General features: G+C 39.7%; 1 protein-coding gene across 3 annotated transcripts; it reads left to right on the forward strand.

Moving 5' to 3' along the window:
- The first annotated feature begins 262 nt into the window (after positions 1–262).
- il13ra2 (interleukin 13 receptor, alpha 2) lies at positions 263–14608 on the forward strand. 3 transcript variants are annotated; one of them, XM_084372827.1, is made up of 10 exons: positions 263–455; positions 918–1015; positions 2100–2251; positions 3388–3544; positions 3651–3771; positions 5812–5996; positions 6156–6310; positions 8579–8732; positions 13008–13125; positions 13229–14608. In XM_084372827.1, the coding sequence occupies exons 1-10, from the start codon at positions 331–333 to the stop codon at positions 13314–13316; spliced, it is 1353 nt and encodes a 450-aa protein (XP_084228953.1). In that variant the 5' UTR covers positions 263–330; the 3' UTR covers positions 13317–14608. The 3 variants fall into 3 exon arrangements, with proteins under 3 accessions (XP_084228953.1, XP_084228955.1, XP_084228954.1); XM_084372829.1 differs by lacking the exons at positions 13008–13125; positions 13229–14608 and adding exons at positions 9122–9198; positions 9560–10708; XM_084372828.1 differs by lacking the exon at positions 263–455 and adding an exon at positions 481–573.
- Positions 14609–15411: the final 803 nt, after the last annotated feature.

Genomic DNA, 15411 nt, shown 5'->3' on the forward strand with positions numbered 1-15411 from the left:
CAAAAGCTTTGTTTTACTGACCTCTAGTGGTTTGAAGATTCAATCATCCAAAGATGGTTGAATGAACGTCAAGTAGACATGCGTATTGTTACAGCGGGTTTGTGAAGAAGTCATCTTTGAATAAGCAAAGATGCCTTATTTGGTCAGGTTGGGTGCGAGGAGAACTTCGGTGGAACTGTTGTTCATCCAGAAATCTCAGTAACAGGGCGAGAGGCAACATGAAATGACAAGTGTTGAAAGGGTTAATAGACCTAATTGTTTCTCTCCCTCCTCTTCTTCACCTCCTGTTCCTCAGAGCAACATGCTCACAATCACACCAAAACAACATCAATGCAGGCGCGGGCTCTCACTGCGGTGAGGCTCTCTCATGAGCAGCATAAATTGGTCAGTCCACCCACGCTGTGTCAGTCTCACACGCTCAGCCTTCGCAGGGAACAACTCTCTCACACCTTCATGTAAGTACCAGGCTCTTGATTCGGACATCGTTCAGTCATGCGGCGATATTTCCTCGACTGTTGTGTATTTATTTGGTTTCATGGGGATATGGATATTTATTTTTGTTTCCTTAACAAGGTGAGTATTCGTGTTTGATTCGGCTTTTTCATCCTGATTTCTTTTTTTTTTTTTACTTCAGAGATTTCAATTTAAGTCCATATTTATTGTGATTGTTGTCTACCCAAGATCTCCAACTTCGTGGGGATTTTGGTTCATTTTGTAAAAAGAAAAGAAAAATCGTTCAGTGAAATCTTAACTACCATGTCATCTGTAAAAACTAAATATACACAGTATATATACATATATTATGTGTGTTTTTAAAACAATAAGGCTGTTATTGTCCTGTTAGATTCATCTTATTTTATTTTGCCCGATTAAAAAATCTTTTTTAATTCAGTTTTTGGTTGTCGGTGTGTACGCAGGCTGCTGATGGCGGGTAAATGCTGGCTGACTCATCAAGCTGCACTGATGCTGCTCCTAATGCACTGGAGGGGGAGCTTGCTTTGCAATGGGCTTACAGGTTGGTCCACAATTGTTTATGTCAATCATTAACTTTTCAGTCGCACACTAATTTCAAGCACAGATAAATCGGTCATGCGCCGTGGAAACCTGCCAAAAGGAGATAAGATTGATGGATGTTGTACAATGAATAAATTGTTCAGAGACAGGGGATGGTTGCCAGCATGGGTGCGACTTTGCGCAAACCTTTCCATGGAATAAGATCTAATGAATGCGCACGTAATAATCTGCAACAGGCAGTGATTAGAATATATTTCAAGACATTCATGCTGCAGTGGATCGTTTCACTGTGTGCTGTTCCACACCTGGTGAGTGTGTGGGTGCCATGGTGTGGACAGAGGGGCTCAGTGAAAAACAAAAGATTTCTTAGACAATCTTGAACACGTGATTTTAGGCAAATCTAGTGTAAAACGCACAATATTGACCAGCATAAGTAAGAAAACACCATGCAGAATTTACTTTTTTTTTTAAAAGTTAGTGAAACAAACTTCTGAAGAGTTCATGAATCACATTCAACCGAGGAGAATTAAATAATAGAAAAGTAAAGCAGCAAACATTTTCTGAACCAAAACAGCGTGATGTCCAAGAGGAAAATAGGTGTAAATGACTTAACTTAAGTAAGAAGCTCTGTACTGTAAGTCATTGTATTATTATGTATTCAAAAATCTGTTAAATAAGACACAACAACAAAACTTTAAGGTTTTTCAATGTACATTCTGATCTTACAGTATATCCTGATAAGACCTATTATCTAATGAATAATAACACTCTTCCTGCACATGTTGTAGGTTGTTGCCTCAGTTTATAGTGTATTGTACACACTTTGATAAAATGTATAAGATATTGTCATAATTTCAAACTACACTCAGCAGCAAAGTGTTCTCTTTCATTAGTTAACATTTCTTGGTGCAAACTGTTTTTCCAAATGATTTTTTAACAAATAATGCTTTTATAAAAGTGAAGGGGACAAAAAGGTGTCCCCAGTGTAAATGACACCTATGTGTAGGTTTCTAAACAAAGACTGAACACTACCAAACACACTCAAATGCACACAGTCTGTAAATACATATCCTTTTCACTTACAGTGGATCCTCCTGCGGACATTGTGATATCAGACCCTGGTCATCTTGGATATCTTGACATTACATGGAGCCTCCCAACCAGTCTCATTAACAAGACAGAGTGCCCCAAACTGTATCAGCTGGAGTACTTTGACACATACAGGAACAGCTGGAGTGTAAGTGCAAACCTTTTAATTCTGTCCTTGCAAACTCGTCTAAACTCCTGACAAAAATTCTAAGATTTCTTTCCCCTGATCAGCTATCCAATGAGACGATGAATGGAGGCATTGTTATGTCATTATTGCAACATAATCTCACAGGATCAAGACATAGAAATATCTCAAATTATGCTCATTTTCAGTACTGCAGCACTGTATCCCCCCCTTCTGTCTGAAACACTGTTTTAGCCCCGCCATCCGAATATTCAGTCTCCTCTGATTAGTCAGCTCACACACTCCTCACCACCAACATGAAAAGAGCAGCTGTGCTGTATCAATTCTGACATGCCAAACTAGCTGCCGGGCATAAAATTATGCAAATGTGTGAAGGTGGGACTACTGACTGAAAAGTTTTATTTTAATTAGGTGCAAAAGAACCCCAAAAGTACCCCTTCAGTAAAATATTTCTTAGCCTGTTTTTCTTTTGGGGTTGAAAAAGCCAGATGTCTGAGCCATAGATCCGAACAAAACTTCTGTCATTGCAGCATGATACGTTTTACCAAGAATGGACTAACCATAAAATTCCCAGGTCTTCATGGTGACTTCCTGTATGTGGTTAAATGAACAGGATTATGACAAAAATTTAGACATGGAAATGTTCCTGACGGATACTGGTATCCTCGGCAATAATGAGTCATGATGACAAAGACAGATGATCATATCTCACCCTTTGACGATGAGTGTGACTGCCGCTATGTTGAGTCTAGACTACCTTGACAATGCATAAATCTCTTTCTTTCACAATCTCATACAGTTCAACAGGTTTCAGTTAAAATCGTTAAAATGTGAAACACTGCAACAATCAAAGCTTTACTTTGAAATACTGAGAATTAATATCATTTTTTTCACAGCCCTGCCCTGTCTCAGTGGCATGTGTTTACAATGGGGCATTTAGCGTTGGCAGGGTAACAGTTTCTCAGAAGATACTCAAAACCTCCAGGGCATGATCTTTTTTAACAGCTGAGGTATTTTGTTTCAGACAGGACCGACTGACAACAATGTTCAGTTTTAAGCATTTCCAGGGAAGCACGGTGTCAGTTTCCCCACACCTCCTATATCAGTCATCTTAACGGTGTTGTGTTTCTGATCGGCAGGCTGTCAGGACGCCTCGGAGGAAATACAGCGCCCAGTTTGATCTGATGAAAGATGTTAGAGTGAGAGTGTACACCTTGCTGAATGGACCCTGCACCAACGGCACTTTGATCAAGAGCACTAACTACACTGAACTGGTCCAGAAACCTCCCAGCACAGGTCAGTCTGAAAGCTTTTATCGATGACAGAGAAAACATTAAAATTAGACACATCTATGATTTAGCACTGATTGGTTTTATTCATCTTTCTATCTTTCTACTTAAAGGTGTTGCGGGCACAGCAGTCCAGGATTTTGTCTGTGTGTACCATAACATGAAGTACATGGAGTGTACTTGGGGAAGGAGCCCAAAGAAGCCAGCCAACTCACAGCACAATCTATATTTCTGGTAAGTCACATCCCATCGACGACTTTAGCTATGCCAGTCAGTTAGAAACATCGGCTGTTTAAAATAAGGATGAAGCGAATGCATGTTTACAAGTGCGTAAACATGCACTCCTTCTAAAGGCCAGCAGGGGGCGACTCCACTGGTTTCAAAAAGAAGTCAGATTGTATTTAAGCTTATGAGAAAATGACCTGACTTGTCACTTGATTTATTGCCTCAGTAAGCAGTTTCCTGATGAGATTATGGTCTCAATCACTAGATTCAAGTCTTCTTCAATACAACATGATGTTTCTTTTGTAAAACATAGTGCCATTTAAAGTTAAATAGAGGATAAAGTGGGGAATGCTTAGTCACTTCTGGTTGAAAAAGCCAAGATGGCAACAACCAAAATACCAAACTTGAGACACCACAAGCCAATGAGTGACGCCACAGTAGGTTTACACTTGTTTAGACCACCACTTTGGTCCAGAACAAAATATCTAATAGTTGGATTCCCTTGAATTTTGGTACAGACATTCATGGTTCACAGAAGATCAATCCTAACCACTTTGATGATCCCCTCTCAATGTATCTCGATGCATCTCAGTGTATGGCATCCTCACTGATCTATATAACTGCACGTGGCTACTTTTTCATCATTTAAACTCCCCTTTTATGAGAAAGTCCTTCCAATAATCAGACTACAGCAGTCTTCAAAATAAAAGCTGCATGTTTTCAATATATAAACATTACACAAACAAAACATGTTTCCATCTGCAGTGCCTTGCTCTTCTTTTCACATAGCAGCTTTAAGATAAGGTATCTATTGACTCTGCTGCACACACCTCTTTCAGAGTTGGACGGCAAAGTTGACAGTGCCTCCTCAGACATTGGCTGATTAGCTGGGCTTGCTGTTTTTATTAATGGCTGCAGATATTAGCTTCAGGTGAAAATGTCTAACGTGAGTAGTAATTGTTGTGAGGCTGAGGTCACGCTCAGCGTGGGTCTCGTCCAGTTTGTGCTTCCCAGCAAGTTCATAAGGTTCGATATGTCCCCCGAGATGTCCATTGAAATAAATACTTTTTTTAAATCACTCTCAGATGATCTCTGCTTCCCTCCAACATGCCTCATACATAATTAATGTTAGCCTAATGTCCACCCACAATTCAAAGCATGGGAGCAACGTCGCAACGCAACTTTATCGTCCATGCATCGATGCAGAATCTTCCACGTCACGATGCATTATATAATCAAGGAAATGTCCACACCTCTAATATTCAAGATCCAGAGGATAAATCCTAACATCATCGACTTCCTTGACTTTGCATCTTGCACACCAAGCAGGTTGAAATGTTCATTCATCCAGAATCACCTCAGGACATATTTTGGTGGGAAGCTCTCACAAAGACAAACTTTTTCTCTCCTTTTAAAGGAAACGGCATGCAGTTGGCACCTAAAAGTCTGTGAGAAAGTTTACGAAAGCTTCATGCCAAAATGCACAGGTGGCTCTTTATTTTGGGGAATCAAGCAAACTGCAACACGTGGCCAACCTTTAAAGGCGAGGCTAGTCACGAGCCGTTTCAGGAGCAGTGTTTTATGTGGGAGAGAGGAGCGCACATTGACCTTTTTAACTTTCCTAACTAACCTTTTACATGTACAAGAGCCCTTAAAAGCACTGAAGGAAAGGAAAAAAACAAAAAAGCATAATAGGTCTTATTTAATGGTCACCTTGCAATTAGCTAAACGTGCACAGAGAGGAATCAGCGTCAATGAATGAGACAAGCAAATGTAAACAGTGTTGAAAATATTGATCAGCGATCCGTTAGCCTCATGTAACCCCCTAAAGAATTGTATTTACAGTGGGTCGAAATCCACTTCATTATCATCAGTAGCAACATTGTCTCAATTATGCTGAAAATTGCAGATGATCTTGAATAACTGTTAAATAAGTGTTGTTGAAGTTTTATGGGACTGCACAGCTCAAATCAATGGCCACCGACCCTTGAAGAATTAAGGTGATGGTGACCTTACGATCTCAACAAAGCTGGTCTGTCTCTTCCCCAGGTACAATGAACTGGAAAAGACGGAGGAATGTCCGAAATACCTCATATCGAGCGGAGTCAGGAGCGGCTGCAACTTCACAGGGACAAATCTCCCCGTTTTCACTGACATCAACTTCTGTGTCAATGGCTCCTCTCCTGAAGGCCCCCTTAAACCAGCATTCATCTCCCTGCAAATCCAAGACCACGGTACATGCACATTCTGCTAGCAGCAGTAAAGACATAACGTTCAGACTTAGTCAGGGCAAAGTGATTATTGTCCCAATGTTTTGAGCCTGCGTTAACTGATTTTCTCTCAGCTTCATGTCAGTCTGTAATCTGCTCTTCTGTGTTTTTATGTTCATGCAGTGAAGCCTGATCCCACGGAGAAGCTGTATCTACAAACAGGCCCTGACACGCAGCTTGAACTACGCTGGGACCTTCCCTTTGGCAGGGTTCCTGGACACTGCCTTGAATGGGAGGTCGAACACAATCAAGAGGGACAGGATGGAAAAATTGCATCGGTATGGATTATCTAGACGTTTATTGTTGGCAATCTCTAAGGCAGTGATGCAATAGTGATGAAAGCATTGCAGAGCCACCTGCTGAAAACAGGATTAGTAATATAAGCAAACAAAGAAAAAAACTTAAAAACTTAAATCAAAAAGAGCATCTTCTGTAAACGTCAAGTCAGTTTATTTATACAGCCCCAAATCACAATCACATCACCTCAGTGGGCTTAACAATCTGTAAACCACATCCTCTGTCCTTAAACCCTCGATTTGAGTGAGATGGAAGAACCCTCATTCAGAGCCACAGAGGAGGGAACATTGTCCCAGGACGGACAGACATTCAACCGATGTTGCGTGTACAGAACAGGACAACAAAATCACATTTTCATTGACAGAATGTCTGATACAAGTAGATAATATTAAATATATGTGAAGAGTGTGGATCCAGGAGTGTGGACACACATACACCTTATATTCAAGAACGTTCTCAGTTTATCTGGAATACATGTTGATTCACTAACCTGCGGCAACCAAGCTTTAAGTGATTCATCATGACACCACTTACCAAAGCGGGTGAATTACAGTAACACATATACTATGTGTCAAGAACAAACCTATAACTGTCAGTTGATAATTGCAGCTTTTAAAGGTGCAGAACACTGTTGGCATTTTGACGATCTTGGCAGGGCAGAATACTCGATTCCAAGTTATGTGAATAAGACACATCCGATTAAACAGACGTAAAAAAAATACATTAAAAAGCAATAATAAAATTCTAGGCATGATTTGTCTTGCGAAGACCGCAACACACCTACGCAAAAGAGAAGAAGCATTAAAATGTCTCAGCGCCACCTTCATTACAGAACTGATTACATAGAAGAAAACTGAGACATGCAAACATTTTTGGCACTAAATGAGCCTCTAATATACACTTACATGCACATTTTCACTGCAGTTTTAGACATGCCTTTTTAAAGTTGTATAAAGTTATGAGACTTTTTAATAACATGCTTGAGAAACTACATAACCAAGCTAAAACATTTAAATTTGGAGTTGGTAAGACTCCAACGCGCTGAACACACTAACTGCCTGTGTGAACAGCGCATTTGCATGTCGGAAAATCTAGCGTCCATGTTAACAGGTCAGGGCAGACACACAGTTGGCGTGATTAGTGCGGCTCAAGTGTGTGAAGCGAGTCTGTAGCGGCACGTCATTTATTTATTTCAAGGCAAGAGAGACGTGATAGGAAAGACACAAAAAAGGCATTAAAAAAAGACAGTGTAAAATTCATTAAGCGCCGTTTAGCGATTCAGTTTCTGGCCAAATTTTTACTGCAACACAGACGCAGTTCTCAGCAAAAATAGACCTGAAAATAACCTCATATATCAAAATCGACATCACACCAGCGTTTCACTGCAGTTTTAATGCCTGTATCTGTAGAATATAACAGGTGGAAGGCAGTTTTTTTCCAGGAGCTGCGCTGCCTGAGTGAGCCACAGCAGTTCAGCAATGTAGCCACCACGCACCGAACGAGCAGGCAGTGTGGTCCAAGCGTAAACCAGTAAAAGCAAACACCCTTCCAAAACACATGAACACGCACTGTCTGACTTCACCAACTGCCTCGTAGCTGTGGGTGGCCAGCTGGGGGATGTATCAGCAGCTAGTTCGCTACATTAAACACGTTCTCTTAGCTTTTTAGACTAATAAATAGATTAACAAACACCTCAGTTAAATGCCAAAATGCCACAATCATATTCACACAAGCAAAATAGCTCTCACAAAACATACCTCAGTCCTAACAGGCTACCCAGCGCGACAGTTACTCCGGGTGTGTGCTTTATGCCAACCTGGGCAGCAGAAGGAGGCAGCTGTTTGGCTCAGGGGCTGTGTGCTTTGGGCTAACGTTAGGCGTTACAAGAGTAACTCTTGTATTGGGCTCAGCGGCTGTGTGCTTTGTGGTATTCGGTACTCTTTTTTGGGTCATGGGCTGTGTTCTTGGTGCTACTGTGTTATCAAGCTGCCGAAGAACAGGCTCAATGGTTGTGTACTGTGAGCGCAGCGCATCGTTGTCATCGCTAACTGCCATTTTGTGCCACTAGCTTGCTAATAGCTTTAGCAATACATCTGCCTATTCCTGTGGAAGACTGTGGTCATACAAATGCGCCACTAGATTTACTCATACTTACACAAAAATGTTGATTCATGCAGCTTTAAGCTAGTTTAGGCTTCAGGCTATAAGCAATTACTGACTTTAATTTCTTCACTCATTTTTGTTGACAGGAGCTGATTTCACATAAACGAGACGAGATGAGCCTAACTCTGACCACCATCAACAACAAAATAAGACACTGCTTCAGGGTTCGGTCCCAATTGAACAAGTATTGTGCAGAAAAAAGCCTTTGGAGTGATTGGAGTCATCTGACATGCCACCCAGGTAATGATGTTTCAATTTATGACAAAAATACAATGTTTTTCTACCTGATATATGAGTATATAAATCTAATTTCTAGGGTAAAATCAGTTCACCAGTGTGACAAACAAGCTTTTATTATGGAAAACTTTATGACATTATGAATGCTCCATCAATCGTCAGTACTCTCCCAGTCGGTGTCCTGTTAGATTTTTTTCCTCAATCACTAAATCGTTTTCTTGCACATATTGATGTGTCACAGACAAATGTGTAAGTCTGTTTGGGTGTTTCATTTGGGTTTAAATTCCTGAAAGATTTGAGTTATATCCCACATTCTTGAGGGATCTTTTAAAAGTGTTTTAGTTTTTTCAATGAATAAAAACTAAGCTGTAAAGCAACTTTTTTGTTTAAAGCCACATCAACAAGTCCTTGTGAGTCACATTAACTTTGTGGATTCCCAGCTGGAAGGCCCTCATGTCGTCATTAGATGGTAAGTTTAAATTTGTATTATTTATTATTATCACTGTTGTATTTTAATTAGATTCTTACTAGTGCCACGGTTCATCCTTCCCTGTGTTCTCACTCAACTTCAACACTTTATTTTGCTCCATATCATTTTCAGAGCTAAACAGGATTTTGAATTTTTCTTTTTAAATAAAAGAAAGCATATCTATAAGAACTATAAAAGACACATATCCACTGACATTTTGTGATACTGACAGTCATTCTAATGTGTTCATTGTTGTTTAAAAATCAGACAGCATTGAAGCATAGTCCTTTTATGAAAACAAACAACAAACAAAAGTCATTATTTGTGCCATCTTTCTAATGTGTCCTCTTTTGTTTTACAGCCACAGATGTTGCCTTGCATTGGTCTTTTGGAGGGCAGGATGAAATGTCATCTTCCATTTAGGTTTCAGAGGTGTAACAGCAACATCCTGAACAAAAACTAAAAGATCATTTTTTGAGCTGTCAAGTTATACTTGACTTTAGGGGATTTTGTTACCCTTTAAAAAAAGGCATTAACCAAATAAGCACCTTAAATGGTGTCCAGCATTATCTTAAGCACCTGTCTTGTAGACGGACTATCAATGTAAATCTATATTTATTATTGCACTTCATGTTTATTGTTGCATTACTTTTTTTATTTTTTTTTTTACTTAGATTGCTATTTTTGTTTTTTTCACTGAAGATTGCCTGAAATATACAAAGATATTAAGCATAATTGGCCCTAATGAGAAGGATGCAACCTTTCTTCAACCATTAAGGTTCAACTTTGAAAGTTTAGGTTATAAATGTCTATGAGTGGCCTGCACTAAAGGTACACTTACTGAAGTTATTTCACCTTGACGCACAAGTCATGCCTCTGTGTGTTTACACTGTTTACTTGTGAGTACACCTTTGTGGTAATGAGTGGGACGCAACGCAATTCAAGATTTGCAAGAAAAAATGTCAAACAGTATTTCTTTTCTCCTTTGCCTCATGAGACATTGTCTATAAGGGGCATTTTTGACACATGAGGTACATACAGTAACTGTACTTTTGACAGCACTGAGCTGACCATAATGATGTAACTTGTTTAGCTTTATGACTGCTAGTTGTTTTCTTGGGTTCTTGTATGATGAAGCTGCCAGCTGTATTCTGCTATGTGCACTGTACTTTAATGTTATTTGAGGGCATTGGCGTATACACATTGCACAGAGTAGAAGAAAGGGGGTTCAATACGAGTCCAGTCACTCATTTTTGCCACCAGAAGGTAAATGTGGCTGTTGGACACAGACTGCCTACTTCACCACCTTCTGTTGAAACTGACCTCAGACAAGTCCTCTTCCTTTTCTATGTCCACCAATAATAAGATAACGTATTCTTTTGCTGTTTGTTTGAGTGTTTTCTGGTTGATCACTTGCCACATCTCTTGCCAGTTTATTCAGACTTCTCTGACTTCATCCTTGTTAAAATTAAAATAATCCCTAGTTTCAGGTTGAAACTAACATTCTACTTTTGAGTAAAATAAAAGTTCTGATCAAACTATGCTGTTGTGAGTTTCCTTCATTGCACTGCAGATGGTTGATAATGGTGTCCCACAAGGGTCAATTTTAGGCCTCCTGTTGTTAGCTCTATTGTCAGTCATAGTCTTCTATTGGTGGAAATTATAAATATAAATACATTATAAATACTTAGGAATTTGGTTAAGAGCTCATATCCAACACATCACTAAAACACTAAAAATACAAGTTGGAGTAGAACAAAGCTTGTTTCTCTTTTCAGTGAGAACAATAACTACAATGTACAATCCCCTATACTAGCTAAAGTGGATTATGGAGATATCTTGTATGTTTTTACAGCTGCAACTGCCCATAAACCACTAAAAGCCATTTACCAGACTATTTGATTCGATATACTCAAGAAAACTATTGCTGTTTTTCTGTACACTGTACAGCAGTGGCCAAAAGTTTTGAGAATGACACAAATATTAATTTTCACAAAGTCTGCTGCCTCAGTTTTTATGATGGCAATTTGCATATACTCCAGAATGTTATGGAGAGTGATCAGATGAATTTCAAATAATTGGAAAGTCCCTCTTTGACATGAAAATGAACCTAATCCCCCCCAAAAAACATTCCTCCTGCCACAAAAGAACCGGCTAACATCATGTCAGTGATCCTCTCGTTAACACAGGTGAGAGTGTTGACAAGGACAAGGCTGGAGATCACTCTGTCATGCTGATTGAGTTAGAATATGTGCAGTCATCATTGCTTTGCACAAAAAGGGCCTCACAGGCAAGGATATTGCTGCTATTAAGATTGCACCTAAATCAACCATTTATCAGATCGTCAAGAACTTCAAGGAGAGAGGTTCAATTGCTGTAAAGAAGGCTTCGGGGCGCCCCAAGAAAGTCCAGCAAGCGCCAGGACCGTCTCCTAAAGTTGATTCAGCTGTGGGATCTGGGCACCACCAGCGCAGAGCTTACTCAGGAATGGCAGCAGGCAGGTGTGAGTGCATCTGCACGCATAGTGCAGGATGGCCTGGTGTCAAGAAGGGCAGCAAAGAAGCCACTTCTCTCCTGCTGAGGATTGGGGTAAAGTCATTTTCTCTGATGAATCCCCTTTCTGATTGTTTGGGGCATCCGGAAAAAAGCTTGTCCGGAGAAGAAAAGGCTAAAGCTACCATCAGTCCTGTGTCATGCCAACAGTAAAGCATCCTGTTTTGGGAACAAAACATCGAAATTTTGGGTCCGTGGCCAGGAAACTCCCGACTTTAATCCCACTGAGAACTTGTGGTCAATCCTCAAGAGGCGGGTGGACAAACAAAAACCCACATATTCTGACAAACTCCAAGCATTGATTATGCAAAATGGGCTGCCATCAGTCAGGATGTGGCCCAGAAGCTGATCGACAGCATGCCAGGGCGAATTGCAGAGGTCTTGAAAAAGAAGGGTCAACACTGCAAACATTGACTCTTTGCATAAACTTAATGTAATTGTCAATAAAACCCTTTCACACTTATGAAATGCTTGTTATTATACTTCAGTATACCATAGTAACATCTGACAAAAAGATCTAAAAACACTGAAGCAGCAAACTTTGTGAAAACCAATACTTGTGTCATTCTCAAAACTTTTGGCCACGGCTGTACACAGTTCAAAGTGAACGACCATGACATGAGTCACAGCATAGGTCAACAAGTATAGTGTACCAACTCTGAAGTGGGGAAAACCGGTTAGAAACACTCATTCCTCTGAGGGCCATGATGTTCTTCTTGCTGATGTTTTTAATTAGATATGAGTTGTCTTGCTGTGTTGTTCTCAGCATCTTGATCTTAATGAGACTGAAACGCGGAACTAAATAAAGCAAAATGCAAAAAATACCATGTAATGTGTTTCAGGTGTCAGATGTTTGTGTCATGCAGTCTAGCACATTTAATTTGAAACATTTACAATGACGTTAAAGTTCTGACTCCAGCTTTAGTAATGTTTGGGTGTGTGCAACCACAGTGGGTGAAGACTGTGCAACATTTAGCTCTATGTATGCAGAATACCCTTATTTTTTGGACACTGAAAAAGATCAGTGACAGGGGTTTGAAGTCCATTTCGAAAGTTATACAGACTACTGTAACACAGCGCCCAGATTACTTTTGTGTCTATAAAATGTTCAAATCAGGACCTCCTGGTTTGCCTGGACTTTTTTTAATGCTTATTTATTGTTGTCTTTGAATGGTTCATTACTTTTTTGCTGAAGTGACATGTTACTAAACTGTAATGAGCCTGACCTCATGTATGTGTGTTTGCTTTTGTTTTAGAAAAGAAAGAAGTCACACCTGACCCTGGATGGGACATGGTACCTGTCTATGTCTACATCGCTGTTGTCATCATCGGCGTACTGGTGCTGACGCTGTGTGTGGGAGCAATGCTGAAATTGTGAGTAAATCCATATAAACTGTACAGTATAGTGTGCACACACTAAGATATGATGAAATAAGAAGGAGTAAAGCTCACAAAGTTACCTGTGATTCCACTGTAGGAGGACATCCAAACAACAGAAGAAGCCGGACTCTCTGCTCACCACCTTCTTTGCCCGAAATTCACTTCCGACAGCGGGGGAGGCCTGAGAAGATGAGAAAACCTGCGCCTGCGCCGCTCTCAAAGAGCACCTCTGACAGATGTTTGACTGCTGCTGTCCTCCTCTCTCATTATTCAGGGGCTCAGATTTGAAAGTCACGCAATAAAGCTCAGTCATCAGCTGAGATTGTTCTAACAAATCACTGAAGATATTACACATTAGGGTGAAGGTTCAGTATTATTATATTATTCCAACACACGCTTGCCTTTTTAGTTTACAATTTTATACAAAGGCTTGAATTTATCGTAACTACTCCAAGTTGGAAACTGAATCACATGTTGTCTCTGATGTATTGCCAGCTGACTGAGTCCGCAGAGGTCATGTTGCAGATGTCGTGTTCAGGAGTCATTAAGGAGGATTTGTTTTTCATGTTTTATTATTTGCCACATCTCTTGCCAGTTGATTCAGTCCACTTGATCTCGTGGTGGAATTAGACTTTTTATTGAATTCAGTTTAATGTTTTTGGTTATATTGTTTACTCTTTGCCTCGACTTTTGCCAGTCTCAACCCAGTAAACAGCGACAGTGAAATGGATTTTATTGCACACTTCAAACAAATGAAGTCTTTCATCGCTAGCAGAATTTGTAATTGTTGTTTTTTTTTAAAAGCAGATGAATACAGAAGAGATTAGAGGGTCAGCGGTTTTTAATGCCACGGCTTCTTGCCAGTTTTGTCTTGGAGTGTTTGAATTAACAATCTGTAAATGTTGAAGCATTTTTGTTCCAAACATGCCAAATGCCAAAAAGTGTTACACCAAATGTAACCCACCCTCCCTTTGACTTTTTAACATTTTATTTCATGAAATGGTGGAGTTGGTCGGATCATTACTTTTTTACAAGCTCTTCGCATCATAAAAAATGCTTTTTCTTTGTAATCAAACATAGCTGTCTGTTCCTAATAACTTTAGAAATAAACATTTTACAAGCAGCCAGAACAAGAACTAATATGCAGATAATGAATGTATCAACTGCAGTTTTTATGCTCTCATACAGGACTATTGTGAGCTTTGTGTGTGTTTATGGGGCCTGAAAGGTAAATTATATTTAATGTTTTCCAGCCTAATAATGATCCTCATCAAAATAATATTTGGTTCTGCTACTTACAGTTATTTCTCAGTGAGAGTTACAGGATTTTGAACCATTACCTCCTTTTATATTTACTGTTATATTGACTTAAATTGAAATATTAAACAAGAATGTTTTCAGTTTTCTTTCCAAGTCGGAAACGTTTGGGTTTTTGTTATTAAGACACTGAATATCAATAGTGCTCATTTCTGTTTTATTTTGTGGCCTATTTCAAATAAAGCTCATTGTTGAGAAACCATGAACTGTAGTTTACAATCACTTTACAGACAAACACTCAGGGCACTAAAAAGGCATCAAGTTACCACACTGTAACATCTTTTTTATTACCTCCTAACCTCTCAAGGTTTTTTGCATCTTGCTGACACTTGTTTAGTGAACAAAGTGATCAATGGTTATCAGTAAGCTACTGATTTTAAAGGAGACATATAATGATCAATTTCAGGGTCTAAATGTTATGTTGGGTTACTACTAGAATAGGTTTACATGCTTTAGTGCTCACAAACACATCAGTTTTCTCACACTGCAGCAGCACTGTCTTCCCCAGATACCCAGTCTTCTCTGATTGGTCGGCTCACACACACCTGAGCCAGCACTGCTGTTCATCACGTTTCTGGTCGGCTCTGTCGTGTTTACAGCTTCCAGGTAGCTTCACCTCTACCGTGAATATAGGCATAAATTATGCAAATGTTTAGTGTTGTAAATCCCTTGAATAAGGTTTAATTTAAGATATTAAGTGACCACCATGATTGAATTAAAGTGTCCACCTCAGCTAACAGCGTGTTATTGAGGGCAGAGGGGCAGACTGCACAGCTGCAGCCTATATTATCATAACTTGCTGAACGCCTCGCCTCATCAAAGCTGCAGAGGACAAAACAATCTAATGGAGACTTATCGTACTTGGCTTTAAACACTAACAATAAAGTTGGTATGGTCCAGCGAATTTAATAATTTGAATGACCTAAGGGACCAATGAAATGTCTTTGATGTGACACGAGTAAA

This window comes from Pagrus pagrus (genome assembly GCF_965226575.1).
Source record: "Pagrus pagrus genome assembly, chromosome: 14".
In the NCBI taxonomy this organism is placed as follows: domain Eukaryota; kingdom Metazoa; phylum Chordata; class Actinopteri; order Spariformes; family Sparidae; genus Pagrus; species Pagrus pagrus.

Bases quoted from the DNA above. Each gene is read 5' to 3' on its own strand.
- il13ra2 (XM_084372827.1), top strand. From the start codon at position 331: ATGCAGGCGCGGGCTCTCACTGCGGTGAGGCTCTCTCATGAGCAGCAT. The intron at 6,311-8,578 runs GTATGGATTATC...TTTTGTTGACAG, and splicing joins AGGATGGAAAAATTGCATCG to GAGCTGATTTCACATAAACG. The intron at 8,733-13,007 runs GTAATGATGTTT...CTTTTGTTTTAG, and splicing joins TCATCTGACATGCCACCCAG to AAAAGAAAGAAGTCACACCT.